This window comes from Biomphalaria glabrata, chromosome 6 (genome assembly GCF_947242115.1).
Source record: "Biomphalaria glabrata chromosome 6, xgBioGlab47.1, whole genome shotgun sequence".
Taxonomy (NCBI): Eukaryota; Metazoa; Mollusca; class Gastropoda; family Planorbidae; genus Biomphalaria; species Biomphalaria glabrata.
Window position 1 is genome coordinate 24,135,398 of NC_074716.1, and position 20,828 is coordinate 24,156,225.

General features: G+C 32.9%; 1 protein-coding gene across 5 annotated transcripts in view; it reads right to left on the reverse strand.

The window, feature by feature from the left end:
• LOC106060547 (protein mono-ADP-ribosyltransferase PARP4-like) overlaps nucleotides 1-20,828 on the reverse strand; it is a 48,934-nt gene that overhangs the window by 15,227 nt on the left and 12,879 nt on the right. For 3 of the 5 annotated variants that reach the window (XM_056031875.1, XM_056031871.1, XM_056031876.1), the window contains exons 16-37: nucleotides 20,602-20,766; nucleotides 20,246-20,359; nucleotides 19,200-19,334; nucleotides 18,526-18,712; nucleotides 17,507-17,580; nucleotides 16,986-17,173; nucleotides 15,800-15,899; nucleotides 15,306-15,476; nucleotides 15,090-15,170; nucleotides 14,654-14,734; nucleotides 13,554-13,655; nucleotides 13,067-13,165; nucleotides 12,046-12,207; nucleotides 9,565-9,646; nucleotides 8,530-8,676; nucleotides 7,897-8,163; nucleotides 6,363-6,425; nucleotides 5,807-5,896; nucleotides 4,541-4,606; nucleotides 3,732-3,821; nucleotides 2,653-2,727; nucleotides 2,052-2,111 (exon numbers count right to left, since the gene is read on the reverse strand). In XM_056031875.1, coding sequence (XP_055887850.1) covers nucleotides 2,052-2,111; nucleotides 2,653-2,727; nucleotides 3,732-3,821; nucleotides 4,541-4,606; nucleotides 5,807-5,896; nucleotides 6,363-6,425; nucleotides 7,897-8,163; nucleotides 8,530-8,676; nucleotides 9,565-9,646; nucleotides 12,046-12,207; nucleotides 13,067-13,165; nucleotides 13,554-13,655; nucleotides 14,654-14,734; nucleotides 15,090-15,170; nucleotides 15,306-15,476; nucleotides 15,800-15,899; nucleotides 16,986-17,173; nucleotides 17,507-17,580; nucleotides 18,526-18,712; nucleotides 19,200-19,334; nucleotides 20,246-20,359; nucleotides 20,602-20,766 — 2,599 coding nt within the window. The remainder of the gene's footprint in view (nucleotides 1-2,051; nucleotides 2,112-2,652; nucleotides 2,728-3,731; nucleotides 3,822-4,540; nucleotides 4,607-5,806; nucleotides 5,897-6,362; nucleotides 6,426-7,896; nucleotides 8,164-8,529; nucleotides 8,677-9,564; nucleotides 9,647-12,045; nucleotides 12,208-13,066; nucleotides 13,166-13,553; nucleotides 13,656-14,653; nucleotides 14,735-15,089; nucleotides 15,171-15,305; nucleotides 15,477-15,799; nucleotides 15,900-16,985; nucleotides 17,174-17,506; nucleotides 17,581-18,525; nucleotides 18,713-19,199; nucleotides 19,335-20,245; nucleotides 20,360-20,601; nucleotides 20,767-20,828) is intronic. The other 2 variants (XM_056031873.1, XM_056031874.1) reach the window with 2 other exon arrangements.

Below are 20,828 nucleotides of genomic sequence, written 5' to 3' on the forward strand. Positions count from 1 at the left end.
ACTAAAAATAAAAACATGTGTTTTGAAATATGGACACATACAATATTGTTTAGGATTGTGCTTCTATGTGGCATGATTTCCATTACTAGTACGCCATTGAATAATTTTCACAAGCAATTAGATAATTATAAAGCAACATTAGGTTACTTATTCAATTATTCTCATTTAAAACTTTGGTTATTTTTGTAGTATGCTCCCGTGAATGTTTAAAATATTTAATTGCTTGAAGATGTTCTTTGCCTTCTTTTGTTATCCAACATATGTATGATAAACTTGATAACTTATTTTATTTGCACTGTTGGGGATGGAGCTATAATCATCAACTTATTTTATTTGCACTGTTGGTGATGGAGCTATAATCATCATAATAACTTCAAGTTTTACATTCTCAGAAACATTAATAATAATCTTCACTCCTAAATTAAAAATCTCTCCTCCAAAGCAAGGTAAACAAAAATTTTCTTTTCAGTCACAAAACAAGCAAAATAATTTTTTTTCCCCCTTTAAACAAAACTTATCTAAGGAAAAGAACTGAAAAATAGCTGCAGTATATCTCAATAAGTTCCCTTTTCAGATCTTTATGGCAGATGATGTAAAGGTCATCTGTTTTTGTGGCCCATGGTTAATGAAGGTGTCATGTGGATAGCACACTGACCAACTACCTTTATTTTTCCCAGACTCCTGTCAGGTACCCATTAGAGCTGGGTGGACTTAGAGGCGCCCAAAGATCCTGAAATTAAGTATATATCTCAATAGGAATAAGCTCCTTTTTTCTATTTAAAACAAAATTTATTAACCACTTATGGCATAACTAGTTGGTAAATTTTAAAAAATTGATACATGTTTCTGTTAGATATAACAAATAATTTTGCAAAGTTTCAATTTGATGCCAGAATGGGTGAGGGGGAAATAATGTGTAAAAAAAATATTATTTGTTAAAAATCACTGACTGACTTGAGTCACGAACAAGTGGGCACAAGCAAAACCCAAATTAGAAACAACCTTGAGCAAACAAACACAAGCACAGAGGCAGGCATCCAATACGGTTCCTGGTCATTTCATCCCCGTCACTTCATCCCTGGTCACTTCATCCCTGGTCATTTCATCCCCTGGTCATTTCATCCCCTGGTCATTTCATCCCCCAGTCATTTCATCCCCTGTTATTTTCATCATCTGATCATTTTATCTAACGAATAGTAATTGTAAATATCATGAAATGAGCAATATTTAATATATTTATTATTTATTTAAATGACAAAAAGTGTAACACACATGATAATAAAATTAAAATTAAATGGCATTAAAAACTATAAAAATTTAACATGTATAAATATAGAAGTAATGTATACAAGTGTTATCCTGATATTATTAGAAAACAAAATAAAACCTTATTTCAAGGCTAAAAATGATGCGCCCAATTTCAAGAAAGAGCGATTGAAAAATAAAATTAAGTGAAACATGGTCATACTTTTACCACAGCTTGGCCTTTGATGATAAGTTATCAGCAGCACGGTCATAATTATTCTAATCGCACTTCTATCTCTCAAAAGATTTCCACTACTTGCAACACACCTTGGCCTTTGATGATAAGTTATCAGCGGCATGGTCATAATTATTATAATCGCACTTCTATCTCTCAAATGATTTTCACTACTTCCACTAAAACTTGGCCTTTGATCATTACGTCATGCGCAGAATAATATTTTAATATTACATCCACCACATCCACTAGAAGCCCTATAGCTAAGTACACACCTAGATTTACAATATATTATAAGATTTCTCATCAAGAATGCAAAGTGGAAGAGGAAACACTATAAACGCATTAGTAACATGTCAAAAAATATCAAAAAGCATTCTACATAATCATATTTATATATTAGATAAAATGAGGGCTTAAAGTCAAAGCCATAACAGCACAATTAAACAATGAAAAAAGAAAAATATTTAATTGGGGATGAAATGACCAGGGGATGAAATGACCAGGGGATGAAGTGACTGGGGAATGAAGTGACTGGGGATGAAATGACCAGTCACCATCCAATACATACCAGAGAATTTGGGTGAAATAGACTTCTCTTCAGATTCATCTGCATCCACTTCCATTTCATCTAATGATAAAAAAAAAGTTAGGTTAAACATAAGTTTAAACATACTTGAATTTTGAGATTTTTTTTTTTTCTATTCAATACCTCTTACCTAGTCTAAAGCAACAAATAAATTCATATTAGTCAATACAGGGGACATAATGACAGGATGGTACTTTTGAACTGAGATTTTCAAGATTTTTTAAGACATTCCTGAGTCCGGTCAGCTCTAATTAATACATGACATAGGTTGTGACCTTGTGTGACATGATTGGTTGTGACCTTGTGTGACACGATTGGTTGTGACCTTGTGTGACATGATTGCTTGTGACCTTGCGTGACATGATTAGTAATAGAAATAGATGGGATTTACATCATCTAACTCATGGAGTGCAAGGTCTGATAGAATCAGTTAATACTGATCTTAACTGGTTAGTTTATTCTATTTCCAGTAAGTCAAGACTTATCCAAATCTAAAATAACCTTTACAAATAGGAACAATGTAAGTGAGACATATTTTTTAATTATACACACTTTCTCTATATTAATAGAAACTAATAGTTACCAATAATTTCAGATGATTTACTTAAACTTGATAAGCTTAAAGAACATGGTATGACTTCCTTTTCTAAAGAAAGTTCTGGAGAGAAAAAAAATAAATTTCTTCACAACATTATAAGTTAGTTGATTTTAAAATGCATGAGTTAGCTCAAGTCTATAATTAGTTTGAATAGTTTTTGTGCTGTAAAGCTAATGGTGGACAGAGGTGATCAACAGGTCTACATAACCTAAACAATTATAACAAAACTGTTGTAAGTATTCTTCTTCTGCATTCTCATGATCATGTTGAAGGGTTCATAAAACTACTCCAATATTGGAGATGAACTATGCAGGCAGTTCCTCAGAGTTTTCCTATATGGTATGATTTGTCATTACAAGGCACAGCAGTATGAGACAGCAAATGTTCTAGAATATGAAACTAGGAACAAAAGAAACACATGCTATTGTGGTGTATCACCCAAGGAGGCTGATAATATCTCTAATGCGGAATACTTAATGACAAGATACTGTTCGAAATCCCTTAGACAAACATGGAAAATAACCTGATTTGACAATCACTGGGCAGTTATCTGAATGCTCCAACTAGATAATGAAGATGATGAAATATGCTAACAAACACTTCAGTGTTTAGAATGTAAAACATGCTTGAATGAATAAGATGTAGAAAAGTCAAGGCAGTTACTGCCTTCAAGTCAGCTACAAAGTCTCTTAGGTACATCAAAAGCAAGTGGCGCAAGGAAATATCATCCATGTTCATTTCATCACTACATTAGACTATGTTTAGCAACTGATTGGTCTAGATTTCCACTTTAACATTTAGATGCAGAACTGCAAGATATTTTTTGCCTAAGTTTAGCTTATATGATTCTCAAATACTGAAAAGTCTAGTTAAACTTACTAAACAAATAAAGGGAAAAAACACAAGAACTTTTGATTATCTTTATAAGCACTGAAACACATCTGGATTATACATATTTTCTCTCTAAATATTTATCTATCTCATGGTTTTAAATTATCACCAACAGAGTAGGCAGCAGCATACAAACAAATATAGTGATGGAAAATGATAATAGTAATAATTACTTGGTGAGCTGTCAGACATCCAAATCATACTAGCACTTTTGGATGAAGTAGCATCATCTACAGACCCATCTGCATAAACATCCGCTTCGTCTGATCATTAGAAACACAATGAATGTTAGACTAAACATATTTGAATTTTTAGATTTTTGTTTCTATTTTATAATCTGTATGTTTAGCCTAGAATAAAGAAAAAAAAATTATTCATATGAGTCAAAAGAGGAGGCATGATGGTAAAACACATTCCTTGTGAACTTCAGTCTCTGTGAAGACTAGGATTTTGAACTTCAAGATTTTAAGTATATTCCTGAGTCCACTCAGAGGTGCAGTGGCTGAATGGCAAAGTGCTTGGCTTCCGAACCAAGGAGTCCTAGGTTTGAATCCTGGTGAAGACTGGGATTTTTAATTTCGGGATTTTTAGGGCACCTCTGTGAGTCCACCCAGCTCTAATGGGTACCTGAATTTAGTTGGGTAAAAGTAAAGGCGGTTGGTTGTTGTGCTGGCCACATGACATCCTCCTTAAGTGTGGGCCACAGAAACATATGAACTGTACATTATATGTTCTATAGATTGCAAGATATGAAAGCTTTCATGGGTACCAGACATTGGTTGTGTCATATGATTGGTAAAAGAAGCAGATGGGCTTTACATTAAGTACCCGATGAATGGCAAGGTTTATAAGAAACTAGTTAATACTGGTATAAACTGGTTAGTTTATTCTATTTACAGTAAATCTCTTCTAAAATAGCTTCTACAAATAGAGACATTGGTGTCAAATCTATTTTAATAAATCAATAGAAACTAATAGTTACCAATAATTTTAAATGAACTACCCCAACCTCTCAGGCCAAATGAACCACCCAGCATGTCTTCTTTATCTGAAAGTTAAGGATAGAAACAAAAATGTATTCAAGATGATCATTTTTAAAAATGCATGTGTTAGATCAAGGCAATAATTAGTTTGAATGGTTTTAATGCTAAAGCTAATGGTGGACAGTGATGAGCAGCAGATCTAATTACAAGAAAAATTATATGAAAATGTGTTGTTGTAGTCTTTTTCAGCGGCTTTCTCCTTATCATGTTTGAGGGTTATATCTGAGATAAACTACACAGTTCTGTCCTGAATGGGCAGCTCTCCATATAGTTGTTCTATATGGTATAATTTATCTCTTCCAAACATGGCACAGCAGAAGTAGACAGCAATTGGTTTAGAAGAAGAGCATTGGAACTCATGTGGTGTGTTATGAAAGGATGCTGACAATATCTTTAAAGCTGCATACTTTATTCAAAATGATCCAGATACTGTTCCCAGAAATCCCTTAACACACCAATATTAGGAAAAATTGCCTAATTTGGGAATCACTGTGCACATATCTGAATCTGCCAACTTGATAATGAGAATGAAGAAGTAGATGAAATATGCTAACAAATACTTCATCGTTTAGAATGTAAACATGCTTGAATAAAATGCAGAAAAGTCAGAGCAGTTACAGCCTTCAAGTCAGCTACAAAGTGTCTTAGGTACATCATCTTTTTTAATTTTAGAAGCAGAATTGCAAGATATTTTTTGCCTAAGTTTAGCTTATAAGATTCTCAAATAGTGAAAGGTCTAGTCAAACTTCAGAAACAGAATAAAGGAAAACAACACTGGGACATTTGATTAGCTTTACAAACATTGAAACAACTAGGACATTGAAACAACTAGGACATTCTGTACTTAAAAACATGTTTTATCTAATATTGACAGCCACAATAAATTGTGCCAATATGTGTCACAATTTCATTTACTAGTAAACCAGTGCCACTTGTATAGTAGGTAGCCAATTACATTTTAGTAGACAACATTTTCCTATCACAGCAGAAGATTATAAAAGTCTGTCTTATGGTATGAAATGAGATGTTGTAACACTTTAGGAATAGTTCACATACCTACCATGACAAAATCTATTTACTATTGCTCTGCTACACAAATCCACATTTTCTCTCTACTCTCAAGATTTAGAATCATTACCAACAGAGTAGGCAGCAGCATACAACAACAAAATGTAATGATGGAAAATGAAAAGAGAAATAATTACTTGGTGAGCTGTCAGACATCGAACTTGTACTAAAACTTCCTTTTAAAAAACAATCCTCTCCAAACTCATCGGTATCCACTTCCACTTCATCTGATGATTTAAGACACAATGAATTTTAAGCTAAACATATTTGAATTTTTAGATATTTTTCTTCTTAATAATATGTATTATAGCAAAAAGTAAGCAGAATTTTTTTTTTTTAATTTATCATGTTAGTCAATAGAGGAGACATTGTGGCAGAATGGTAAAACACATTGCTTTTGAACTGAGAGGTCAAAAGATTTTTAAGGACATCTCTGGATACTTCCCGTTAGCCATGTCCTTGTATCACATGACTGGCGGCAATAGAAGCAAAGAGGCTTTAAATCATTGAACTCAAAGTTTGAAAGACAAACTAGTTCATACTGGTCTTAACTGGTTAGTTTATTCTAGTTCCAGTAAGTCAAGAATTATCCAAGTCTCTTTACACAAATCTACTACAAATAGATACTTTTGTATGAAACTCAATTTGAATATTATACACACTTTAAATATATCAATAGAAAGCCATAGTTACCGTAAATTTCAACTGATCTACAAGATCTTGTTGTGCGATATGAAACCTTCATGTCTACCTTAGCTAAACAAAGTTCAGAAAGGAAATAAAAACATCAGAAGCATTATAAGTTTTTTTAAATGCATGTGTTAGTCAAGACTATAATTAGATTGAATGAGTTTTGTGCAATAAGCTTAGGGTGAACAGTGGTGATCAACAGGTGATCAACAGATCAACAGGTCAAAAGAACATGAAAAGTAATTTGAAAAATTGTTGATTGTTTTTATCTTCTTCTGCATTCTCATTATCATGTTTGAGGGTACAGATAACTATTCCTATATCTGAGATCAACTTTGCAGCACTTTCCAGATTAGGCTACTTATCCTTATAGTTTTTCTTCTAAAGGGATTCTGTGAAGCTAATGTTCTTGTTCTGGCCTCCCGATAGATCAGGAATAGCCAACATTTGGCTTCCAAGTGCCAATTTTTCTCACTTTTCATTCAGAAACACACATTTTTCCCCTTTCACTCCTTCAAAGTAATGGTCATGTGGACACATTTGTTTTCAGTTTTACATACCAACATAGATAGTATAATGTGAGCAGATGTAGAGGAAGGGATTTCTTCAATCAAAAAAAGATAAACTTTACTTACTTTTTGTCACTTAATTTGCTTTGATAAATTTAATTGATAGTTTCTAAATGTACCAATAATGTATAACACTGTTAGAAGTTTGAAATAAAACTAATTTTACATACAGACAAATTAAGCAAAACTAGCTTTAGTGATATTAGGAGTTAAATTTGTAATTGAACACCACAGACAAATCTTCAAATTTGAATCAGGCAAAACAACTTCAGTTTGTTCTTGATCATTTCCCTGAATGAAAATGCTTGCCCACAACCAGTATGATGATCTGAAGTCACAAGCATAGCTTAAGTAAATTTAAATTTTCTTAGTTCTATAAATCTTCACAGGATGACATTGCCAAAAATTACGAATTTCAGATGCATTCAGGAGAGAGGAAAGCTAAAGAAATTTCAATTATAGCACTGAATTTTGTATAAGATTAATGATTTCCATCTGTATATCATCAGAAGATTTCGTTCACTAAGTGAAAAAAGATTTTTAAAAGGAACTATGCAGGGCAATGGTCATTCAAATGATTATCAAAGGATTCTGTAATAATGTAATATTTTTCATTGATGTTCACCAGATTCATTTTGTTCTTTTAAATGAGTTTAAACTTCATTTTGAATCCACTGATATTTATTAAGCTAGACAACAAATCTGTCCTGCACCTGTAATTTTAAATTAAAGTCATTGAGTTGGCTTGTGGCATCCACTAAAAATGGTAAATGTTAACCCTATCTTTTATTTTTTTCATTACACAAATTGCCTTTTCCTTGGACAGCTCATCTTTCTCTTCTAGATAATCATGAACAATATTTTTCAACTTCCAAAATCTTCTGAGAACTTGTCCTCTAGAAACACAGGGTAATGTCCAAAAAAAAATACAAAGCATGTATTAAAAACTACAACTGTCGAAAACAAACCTTTCTGTTTTTCTGTTTCCTGATCCTCTGCTAATCCACCTCTAAGCTTAAGCACAAGATGAATACAGTCACCAAAGTTCAAACCACTCTCCCCAATGACAGCATTGTCCTCTAAATTACAACCTTTGTAGATTAATCTCTGTTGTTCTAGAGGCACCCCTTCTTTTTCAAGGAGGATATGTTTCAGGTCAAGGACAGTCATAGAGTCTGAAGCAGGGCAGCTTACAGATTTGCCAGTTAAATTTTTGACAATTAAAAACCTCCCATCTGTGGTAAAATAAAAAAATATTGATACCCATTTTAGTGATGGAAACATTAAATAATGGCAAATTATTCAAATTTTCATTCTTTTTTAAACTTGTGCCTTATGTTAGGTTTTAAAAGTTTTATTTTGGTTTCATTTTTAGATCCTTATGTACATACTAGTTAAATGTGAAGCTGAGTTGCATAAACCACTTGAATCTTGACTCAAGCTAAGTTGTTTTTTCTGAGAAACTAAATGCAGCAGGAAAACCTTCTCCCAGATACCCCTCCTCCCATAGGTAAAGAGAAGAGATTCACTCAGCATGACAGAAGAGATTGTACTATAGTACATGAAAGATGCACTATACAAAAGTAATTTTTGTTAATTACCATGAACAGGAAGTGAACTGATAGGCTTCAACCTGTGCTCTACCTCTGGAATCTTCAAAGCTTCAGTCCTCAGCTCATGCAAGTAAGTAATGACTTTAGGATAAACATCAGCATTCTCAACCACATTAGTGAGTTCATCTACACCAGCTTGAAAAAAACAAAATAAAACAATGTCAGCATTTCTAGAACAAAAAACATTTTTATTATAATCTATAGAAATTCGTAAAAAAAAAACGGTATTGCAGATATGAGCTTGAAGAGCAGTTTGTGCCATGACTGATATAAAAAAAAAATTAAAACCAATACACATAAATTTTCTAAAATAAAACTTTGGTACTTTTAAAAAGGCTAATATGGCATATTTAATCGGTTTGTTTCACTATACTTAATGATACAAGCTGTCAGTAAAATAAAACTTTGGTACTTTTCAAAACTTGTATGTGACATATTTAATCTGTTTGTTTCACTATAATAAATAGTACAAGTTGTCATGAAGTCATGTTAAGCTTTTGGGTACATGTGTGTTGCATATTCTTTTAATTTAAGGACATTCCTTCCATTGCATAATTGTGTGCAAATCTACTCATCATGTTCATTGAAACTATACTACATTTTCATGGTTATTTCATCCAGTCTATTCAATTTGTGTTTTAGATTTGGGAAACTAGAGCTCTTTTATAAGTTTGTTCTTATTGGAAGGCTGCTTGATTGAGTGATATGTGTTTTGAACTGTTGTCTGATGATCCAGAGTTCAAACCCTGCTCACCCTCATCCCCCAGGTGTAAAGCCTAATAATCTTCATTTCTGAAAGAACGTTCAAAACTCATAAAACAAAGAAAAAAGTGTTTTTTAAAATCCTACACCTCTATTGTCATGTTATAACCCAATAGCACACATCCTAAGGTGGCTTAAAAAAACATTTTTTATGTTGTTTTTTTCTTTTCGGAATAAGGTCATTATTATCTGTTAAAAGAAAATTTAAAAGAAAAAAAACATAATTTTGTTAATTTTAATAATAATATTGAGTATTTTTACCATTGAAGATCTCAACAGCCAAGTCTACAGCTTTACTAGTTTCTGACTGTAAGGTATAGGCTTTCACTAGAAGTTTAGCATTCTGTGAAAATGAGGCAAATAATGTTTAAAAATACAAAATTGATATTCAGTGGCGTAGCTAGGGTATATGATGCCCAGTGCAGCAGCTTCTCGTGAGGCCCCCCTCCCTCTTAAAAAAACTAAATAAAACAGCGAAATGATTTTTTTTTCGACCTAATGTGTATTTTTTGTTTAAGTAATGCTAATTTGCAAAAAAAAAACAAAAAACAATTTAACAACAAGAAATATTAAAATAAAGACAATATTTAGAACTGAATCATCTAGACAAAATTTTAAAAATTAAAACTCAATATCTCAAGCAGGTCCTAGTTTCGGAAGTTCAAATGCTTCTGAAGAAACTGCAACAAACCATTAAAGTCTCTTTCGCTCCAGATGAAATTCATATTTGTCAATGCCGTCATGAGTTGGGATGGTGACAAACATTTATATTTACCTACCACATCATGATATGTTCATATGTCTTGAACTATCCCGTCCAAGGAAGAATACATTTCCATCCTAGGCTCTTTCTTGTGTATGTTAATAAAGAATCTTCAAATTTTTCGCCTGACATCTTGTGGTTAACACATCTTTGAGTTTCTGCGCTAATCACCAAATCTGAGCACATGCATTTTGTAAAGGTAACACTGGCTTCAGCAATGTTCTTCTGACTAGTAGCTAAGAATGTTTTTAATCTTTTCCATTTAAGTGCGCAGTCTCGAATAGCCAATCTCTTGTTTTTGAAGGTAGACTTACGCATCCTTAATTCAGTTAATACAGGGCCCCAAAACCCAAGGTTGGTGAAACAAATGAAGACTGCATAGCAACTAACAATCCGCCTTATTCAGACCTAGTAGAAGAGTTTTCATCTGTTCTAGTCAATGTCTCTAGAGTTTCTATAATTTTTGAAAATGAATCCATAACTATCTTAACGACTTCTCCTCTGGCACTCCAGCGCATTTTAACCAAGCACTTAGGGCTAGTTTCAGTTATTTTGTTGATGACATCCTAGTGGTGTGCTGAAGTGGATACAAAAGCTGTGTAAACGGTCCAGTGTACCGAAAAATGTTACTGAATAGATTTCAGCTTCAGCTCAAATTCCAGCCAAGCTCAGAGAATGGTTCGAGTAAATAATGAATTAAGATGATGTCAATGAAAGACTACAGAATTTGTATCACCTTGTTATCCATGACAATGTAACCTCAACAATTACAAAAATTAATCCAGTTTGGTGATGATTTAGAGTCTAAGGCATTTATTTATAAGCTCTAGATCTAAATGAAACCTGCGTACTGAACAATGGAGTAACAAAAAAAACATTGGAGATTAATTAAGTAAGTGAGTAAATCAATTTCTAGTTAACATTTAAAATTCAGTACTTTGTCTTTGTTCATGTATGTAAAATGCATTTATTTTATTGAGAAAATTGATCCTTAGTTTGATGCCCCAAACCATGTGATGCCCCATGCGGCCAGCACCACTTGCACATGGCTAGCTATGCCACTGTTGATATTACTGTTCTGTGAATAAAATGCAAGATCAAAAGATTCATGTCCATGAATAAACTAGAGTTCATTTAAATCTCATTTTAAAATCCAACTTACTTAATGTATGCTCAAATAGCTTTGAATTCTGTTTTGTTTTGTTGAGCATTTTGTTGCCTCAATTGTAGGTGAAAATATATTTCTGCTTTCTCTTTTTCTAGTAGTCATGGATAACTCTTTTTAACAGATATACATAACCCATAATAGCACAGATCCCTCAAACTCATTATTCATTCATGTATCTTCAATCGCTAAACCCTGCTCCAAGTTTCTTATTCTTCTTCATCTAACCAGCATTTTACTGGCAGTAAGCCCTTTGCAAAGTAGCATGCTGTTATTCTCTGCTGTCCCACATTGCCATATAATCTTTTGAAACTTTTTCTATACACTAAACTATACAACTGCTTAACTTCAATGACATAGCCCTGTAACTTCCAGGATACAAGGACCTTAAAAGCTAGGCAATAAGTTGTGATTTAGTTCTTTGGGATTAGGGTTAGTTAAGGTGCTGGATAACAGAAACTTTTTCTTATGTTCATAAACAGCCTCACTGACCAATAAATATTTTGAACTTAATATCAATAGAATTAGTTTTGATTAGTAGGCAGCTGCCTAAGTCATGTGATGCTATTTCCAGATTGCCATTTTGATGGTCCCAGGTTTGAACTCTTCCCACTGTTATTCTGCCGGAGGTTTGGGCTAGGACGTAATAACCTTGATTTCTGATTGTTTTTAACCCAAGAAAGATTCATAGTATTTACAACAAATGTCCAATAAGGATAACTAAATCAGTCTTAGTCTTAGAAACTTACAGGTAAAGTCAAATCTAGTTGTTACTCTTACAAAAAAATGAATATCTGACTGTGGAAACGAATACCTGAATGACATCCTTGTTGCAGGCTCCTGTTTTTTCTTTCATCATTTCCAGCTTCTCTTCCATTGCTTCCAGTTGACTGATTGTCTTATTGGACAGAGACCCATTGTTAATGTCTTCCCCAAGCTGCTGTAGCATCAGTTCCAGAGAAAGATCATCTCCAGTCTGAAGTGTGAAATACTCAACTGAACTTACATTCATCAAAATAAATACATAGACATTTACACTGGTTCTTGATATTGTCAGAGTGACATTTAGATAGACCTTGTATGAATTGTATGAATGTACTAGAATATATTTTTAAAAAAGGAGCACTGGGCACTGCAAAGGAACAAAATATGTTTGACCTAGCACAGGGACATGTACAAGAAGTATTAACCATAATGAACAAAAACATTTTTGGAAACATTTGATCAAGTATTGCTCAATAAAAGATCACACTGAAAGTAAGTTAGTACATAGAAGTGCATGTATAAAGTCCAGTGTGAAGGGACAATCTAGTATATTTACTTAAGCATTTATGCATGTTGCATGCCTAAAGGAAAACAAATACAAGTTTTAAAAAATGCATTTTTCAATCAGTGGTTCTTGTTTTTGTAGTTGTATGCCCAAAGAAAATGGCATTTTTTATTTACAATGCATGAAAGGGAGAGAAGTTGAGCTCAGATTGTGACACAAGAAAGGTTGGAAATCACATTTTAGTTATTAGTTCATTAACCATCAGAATAACTAGTCGCAACCATCTTATTGAACTTACATTATTTCATCTAATCCATTTAATCCCCTTTAAGTAGTTATCGCAATCCATTTTATCCTGCAACCCATCCCTCCTGAATCATTATATAAATTTCTGCTTGAATCATAACACACATTTTTTGGTTTGCACAAAACATGTGTCTGCATATGACTGTTAACTTCACATCAAAGTTCAAACCTTTCACTACAAGCCACTATCAAAAGAAACCATAATGAAAGCTTCTTGTGTCCACATTAACAGTGTACACTAATGCCATGGATGACTCACCAATCCTTTTGTCCAGCCCATATAAGGCAAAATGTCCACATTCTCTTTATTCAGTAAATCTTTAATAGATGGGCCAGTTGGCAAAACATCTTTCTCATTCTGCAATTCGAAACCAGTGTAATGAGGAACATTTTTCAAACAATCACTCTTTTACTTCATTGTGCATGTACTAGTAAATAAAGTAAAACATCTGATACATAAAGGCCAAAATAGTAAGATAAATACAACTTACAAAAAGAAAAAAAAAAGAAAAATACCTTTTTTTTATCTAATTGATTTTTTTTTTAAAAGCAATTGTTAACTAATTTCAAAAACTTTACACATTTAAGTTATCATATTTTTAAAATAATTTTTGTTTCTTATTTCAAAGCTCATGCGGGACATTGCTTTGCCATGAGGCAAAGAAGCATTCTGTCAATAATACAAAATATATTTAATATACAATGACTGCTGGTTGGAATGAAGAAATAAAATAAGGGTCTACAACCTCTTCCCTTTTCTCAACTGCAATAAAGCTGGTGAACTGTGTGACAATAGAGAATTGTTTGCTCAACTCTATGATGCCATTCTTCTGATCCATCTTTGCGATCTGCCAACATAAACATTTTTAGACAATTATCAACAAATATGCTTGCCTTGCAGAAGAACATGGAAGTAAGAAACGACTGAACAAATTTACAAAAAGAGTTTATGTTATGATATAAACTCAAGCAACACCTGGGGCATGGGTAGATTGACAGGTTTTAAAGGTTTTCAGCAAGAATATCAGAAGCCATGAAGTACAAGCTACCAATAACCACTATCTCCCTTCATACAAACAAATGAATGTTAAAGTATGGTTGCCTTTGATCACTTTCATACAATACATAAGGTCTTGGTACCTTTCAGAATATGGCCAGCATCACGAACATTGCATGATTTTCTGCATGTAAAGAAAGAGATTTATGGCAAACTTAATGTCCTGGTGAACATGTACTAATTCCCCTTAACAGGCATGTGTATAAGGTAGCCAAGATCTACATTATTAGCAAACACCATTGAAGTAATAACCATTTAGTCTTATCTATATAGATCTAAAATACAAAAAAATATTCACACCATGGTCTTTTATGGATTAATAAAAGTAATATCTCAATGTTCTAATTCTGATTTTGCTTTATTCACTATCAGAGTAATTGAGACGATTCATAGAGGGGCCAGGCATAACACTGCAGAATTTCCACAATTGACAAAACCGTATGTGTAATTATTACTAAAAAAAAGACAATATATTATCTTTCTTTGTTAATTTTATCTCTCTTATTTTAAGGTATTGTTTTAAAAAAGGTGTATTATAAAACAAACAACTTGCATAATAATTTTTAAAGATAAAACGTTTTGCTTTCAGAAGACCAAAAGTAGCCAATACATCTAAACTTTGCAAGCCACAAAAGATGGTGAAATTAGATTTTCAATACCTCTTCTAGTTTTTGGGATCTAAACATGACAGACAGACAGATCGACTACACAAAACTAATAGTGGCTTTTTCCATTACGGGGACCACTTTAAAAAAGTCATGGATGACCAGATATGTAAAATATGAGCACCTCATGCCCTGTTCTGTCCGATGATAACATTCCATCTTCCCAGTCTCTGATTACAGCTCTTGCAGTCAAACGGTGGACAAGCTGAAAGGAAAAAATCAACACAATGCATTGAATATTCAACAATGAAGCTTAACATGATTCATGTCTTGAAAAAGATCAGGCAGCTGAAGAGCGACAGAAGATCTACAGGTACATATATATATGGTGTCAACCATAAGATTTTACTCAGCAAAATCAGGTGTTTAATGGGATGATAATGATAGTAACTGTACTAGCCAAACGTAAGCTTTAGCATTTAGAAATGTGTGTACTTTACTTGACTTTGCCTCATAATAGAACACAATGACTAAAATTTACAATACATTTTACATTTAAAATTTGATTTAAGGGCTGCCGATAGATGTCCTAACTGATTCTATGTTAATGTTACTCTTACATTTCCTTCAGTAATGGAGAGTTCAGAAGTGGAAACAACTGTGGAAGCTTGTTGCCCTCCAACATTGGCCGACAGGGTTGCCTTCAATGAAATGAAAAAGTTTAGTTACTGACATCATGCTATATTGAATGTAATAGTTTTTAGTGACAGACTATTATGATTAATTATTGTATTAGTTTGTTATAGGAATGAAATGAAAATGTTTCTTTTTCTTACCATAGTACAATTGGGCACAAAGCCATAAATAACTTGTCGTGACCCATTGAACAAGGCAGTGATTTGATGAGGAGCCTGTATGGGTGGTGGCAGATTGTCATTATACTGGCGCCATTCTACTGAGACAGAAGTCAGCCCTGGTTGGCTGGCCTTGTTGAGCTGAGTTTTCACCTATCACAGATAGTAGATGAGGTGACACTTAATGTCTATATACAAGAGGTTTAATGCTAATTGAGATCTGTATTGAAGCTGATTATATTAATTAGTAATGGTAATCATGTATAGTAGGACTAATAAACTTTTTTATCATTGCATATGAAAACAGTAAAAGAAAGATACAAAGATGCGTGTGCATTTTATTATATCTTTTTGTTAGTTGCCTTTTGACATCAAGGGATGAATTCAGAAAGTGGCTGATTAAATACAAACAAAAAACTGTACTAGAACTTTTTCAGTATTCATCAAAAAGAAAAAAAAAGTGTTGAATTATTTACCTTAGACTCCCACTTGGACTTAGTTTTAATGTTGAAGAACTCAAAGGCACCTCCAGAAACACGAGCTAATGCCTTTAGAGCATAGTTGTTGCAGGTAGCACTGAAAAATAAAAGAAAGTATTTTGGTATGAGTTTGGTAAAAATTATAATTTTATGTCAATCAGTATGTTGTTATTCTTTGTTTATTAGAACTATTAATACCATGATAAGTAAAGAACTTCTACAATGACCATAGAAAAACATTTGAGACCAAAAAAAAATATAAAATAGGACAACTTATTGGACCACTGGCAGGTTACTTGGATGGAAACGATTACTTGAGGAAGTAATTAGGCTAAATGAATAGCAAAACAAAACTCCTGTGGGAGTGCCCAAGGGAATGCGAGAGCTTTCCCATTGCAAGTTGCGGAGTTGAAAGAGAGCTTCCATGTCCCTGTCGATAATCCATGCGTTGTTCCTTCAGGGACCATTACAATAATGGCGAGTTCCCAGTGTACTCGGCCTTTGGCCATGCATTCTAGTTCATGAGCCCAGAGTGCCAGATACATCGGAAATAGCAATGCTTTACATAGGCATTGACTTGGACCTCTTCCAGACAGAACGGTTCATTCAAGCAGGCTTAAAAGCCTAGAGCTCGAAGAGCATTCGGTTAAGCTCTTTTGAAAATCAAACGGTTTAGTCTGTATCAAATGTGTTAAGTGTCAGCATCAAGTGTGACTAAAAAAATATGCCTCATAATTATAATATAACAAAATTTCAACTAATGTAAATTTAAGTTATAATCTGACCATTTTTAACTCTATAAAGATGGACCATAATCTCAGCATTTAGCAACACAGAACAGAAGTAATATGGAAAACACTTTTATCTATTGGAATACATAGGCAAGAAAGTTTCACAAGAAAGACAGTCGTATAGCTTATTTTTATGAGCAAATTCAAGCCTAAATTGTTAAATTGAGTATTTGAAGGTGACTGAAGGATTTCTATCTGATGTTACAAGTCTTATTGACAAGAACAACCTGCACAAATTGAGGCTTTCATTGTGAGTGATTTCTGTTTTTGCAATCCCCTCCCCCCCCCCCCAAAAAAAAAAAAAAACAACAACACTGTAATAAAACTACATTTCAATTTCATTTTATCCTTGAAAATTATCTCAAAGCTGCCAGTTCTAGCCCTAAACTCACCTTACACCAAAAGTAAAGATTCTGGTATGTAAAGAGTTGGCACGAGCATGTTTCATCACCAGGTCATTATTGTTCAAATGGCCATCAGAAATGAGACAAACATTTCTTTGTGTTTTTTGGTTTGGGAGCAGATAAAGTGGCCACAGTGGACGGATCACGTCAGTATTGCCACAGGTGGCCATAGAGATCTTGGTTAATAAAAAAAGTAATGCAGATAAGAAGCATGATTCTTATTAATTTGTTTTTTTAAATAACATAGTTTGGATTTTCCTAACCAAAAGAAAATAAGGCAAAATAAAATATCATTCAATTAATTTGTTTTTCAAAAACAAAAATCCGATTTAAAGATAATTGCTTTAATCAAAAATATTAATGAGGACATAATAGAAAAAGATGAAAAATGAATTAATTCAAAGTAGACGAGGTAATAAAAACATTTAGGTTTATAATTATTTTCATGTTAACAATTTTCATTCATAAAAAACAAAACATAATAAAGTATTCATTAGACAAAGTATGACCTGGATGAAATGATCTGCTAATTCCAGATTTTCTTGAGTTTTCAGCTTTGGAGCAGGGAACAGCTCTTCATAATCTGCAATAAAAACATTGAAATAAATTATTTGAGCATACATTCATACATGTGTTGCTTCTTTCAATATACAATTTATGTTTACATTTGAACAATGACATTACTGTATCATATTTTTCTTATATAAGGTAGGTGTTTCTTTGAAATCAATCTCTCTATTTGAGTAGGTAAATTTAGATGTTTTGAGGGAATATTACGCAAAAAAAGATGAATCATGGACACACAAAAATGAAACTACTGATTCTGTTTGTGTTTCTGAGTTCTTATTTACTTTTAAAAAAAATTAGTTTAAAAATGTGGCACAGAAAACTAAAAGAATCTGTTGGATTTTGATAGGCTTAATAAATTCATAGAACCAGGATGCAGAAGGTTCTGAGGATGCTTTTAAAAAACTGTTCAAAGATCAAAAAGGTGATTGGGGTATTTCTAAAACATACAAATTACAACAATATTCAAATTAAAGAGGAAGAATGTCAGACATTAACTTTTTTTTTTAAACACACAGTTTTATAACGTATTAGTAACAGAGTATTCTATTGCCTGAGTTTCAGTGTTTAAAATCATAAATTTGTTTAAAGTGTCCACTTGATGGGAGAATGTGTGCAGGAGAAATAGCATTAACAATTATTTAAGTGGATTAAACCCTACATATTTAGCCATATATTAGAAAACTGAAGAATTATTTCCTTTGTCGGTATTTAACAAAATAATTAATTACCAGTAATTAATTGAATAATTGGCTTTTTTATTTTTTAAATGATTCTTGTCCTGTCTATACTAATGAATAATTCTGTAAAGTTTGAACTTGATCCGAGAATGGGCATAGGAGAAATAATAAATACACTTTTTACCAGATAGACAAACAGAGTTGATTTAAGCTTTTTAAAAAACTATCACAACTAAGAAAAAATACAGAAAAGTATTTTTTAAAAGCTAATTTTTTTTTACCTGAACCAAATTTAACAATATTAAAATGCCAGTTTGGCTGCAAAGATTTCAAAATGAGAAGTGCCACTTTCTTAGCTTCATTTAAAGCTTTGTCCTTCATGGAGTTTGAAACATCTAACAGAATAATGATTTCTCCTTCTGTACTTTCCTGTGCTTCAAACTCTGGGAAAAATGTCAGCATACAAGCCTGGAATATTGCAAGACATTATAGAAAAACTATGTTTGTTTAAATGTTAAAGCACTTCAATAGTTGGGATTATGAATGAATGAATGATTTAGAAGTGAAACTACTTGGGACAAAGTGTAGAATTTATATCTATAGACCAATCATTTGTTACTCAGTAAAACATTTGTCCAGATTGTATTAGATGAGACCCTGCATACAATGGTAGGCCTAAGCAATGTTTTTAGAAAAAAGCTTGAACTATTGTACTAAATGGTTCTAGGGCTCACCCAGAACATGTCATATTTAATTAATTATTCAGTACAATTTCACTAGTCATATAATGTTGTATTTGGCCAATTAATTTGTATGATAGGAATCTACATTAGAGTTTATTGTCAAAATTCTTTACAGGCACTTAAATTAAGCACTTTATTTCTCAGCACCAAAATATAGTATTAATCCCATCTTATACTAACATGCATTTTGAACAATTGACAAGCTTGGTTACCTGGTCCTGTGATTCAGGAAGTCGTTCCACCCACATTCTGGGCACATGGATTTCAGCCAGACCAATCAGCAACTGAAATCCTGACCCAAAGTTCTGCCTACGGGACATTTCAACATAGGCCTTGGTGGATGTTTGCTAGACATTAAATTTGAAGGGAAAAAAAATTAGTAAACTCTTTTTTTTTTTTCTAGCGTTTTAATTATTTTACTTTTATCCACAATTGTTACACTGCTATAATTTTTTTCACAAACCACTCACATACCTTACATACATTGACTTTAAGTATTTTGTAGACTTAAAATAATAACTTTTTTTTCTCTAAAAAGGCCAAGCTGCTGATTTTCTAAATGTAATTTCATACTGCTCTTTTTCCTATAGCTTAAAAGAGGACAAACACAAAGGTAACATATTTTGTCCTCACTGGCATAGAGAAAAGTAGCTGGCAGCAGATGGCGTCTGAAAGAGACAGCTGGAAAGCTCTCACCAACGTTGCAGGACAAACATTTGAGACCCAAAGAAAGCCTTTGATGAAAGCAGGCAAAGACCATGATAGAAAACAAATAAAAACATCAGAGGACAACAGCTTTGACTGAATTAGATGTGGCTGAATATACAGGTAGCAAAGGTTTGCATGGTCCTGAAAAATACTGCCCTCATTCTAAATCTTTGGAATTAAAGACAATGACTTATACCCATTGCTATACACACACTACTTAAAACACATTACTGCACACAGAACAATTTCAACATTCATAACCACTTAATAATAATAATAATAATTTTATTTATAAAGCGCTGTTAACAAACAAAATGTAGGCTAAAGGCGCTGTAACAACATTACAAACAAAAACACGAGAGCTAAAATGACAGTTAATCTAAAAAAGTTTTAAACAGATAGGTCTTAATGTTCTTCTTAAAAGTGGTGTAGCATGTTGTCTGTCTGAGATCAATGGGGAGTGAGTTCCAAACCACTTGAGCCTAAGTGTTACATTGTTACTCTGGGTTGCATGTATATGTGTTAAGTAAAACATATTCAAATGGCTGACCTTAATCTTAACTTTGTGTGTAGGGCAGTGCAAACTTCTGATTTCAAATGGCATTTCTAAGGCAACTTGGACTGTTGTATTAGCAGCAGCCATTTTGTGACTTTTCAGTTCTTCCTGCCATTATAAAAATACAGAAACAAGTTATGAAGATTCTTTTCTTTGATGTTAAGTCAGTGATTAAGCAGATATCCTTTACAATTTGTTAGATAATGCTTTTATGTTGTCTGTGATAAAACAATATTAATAATCAATGTAAGATAATGCTTTCAAATTAATTGTGATAAAAGAAAATTAATAACAAAGCTAATGACAGATCAAAGTCTAACAATCCCAAATTCAATTCTTATGTTTAGAACCTGAGTAGAGTACTTCAGAGCTGAGTCTTCTTTCCATGGAGCTACAGTTGCTGGCAGTATAAAACTGATCAGCTCATCCTCCACTTGCAGCTCAGCAACATAAGTTATTTTGATCAACACACAGGCACTGGGAGGAAGATTGCCCACACTGACTGTAAACACATCCTTGAAGAATATTTAAAAAAAACAATGTTTATACACAATGGTTTTGTTTTAAATAAGAATCT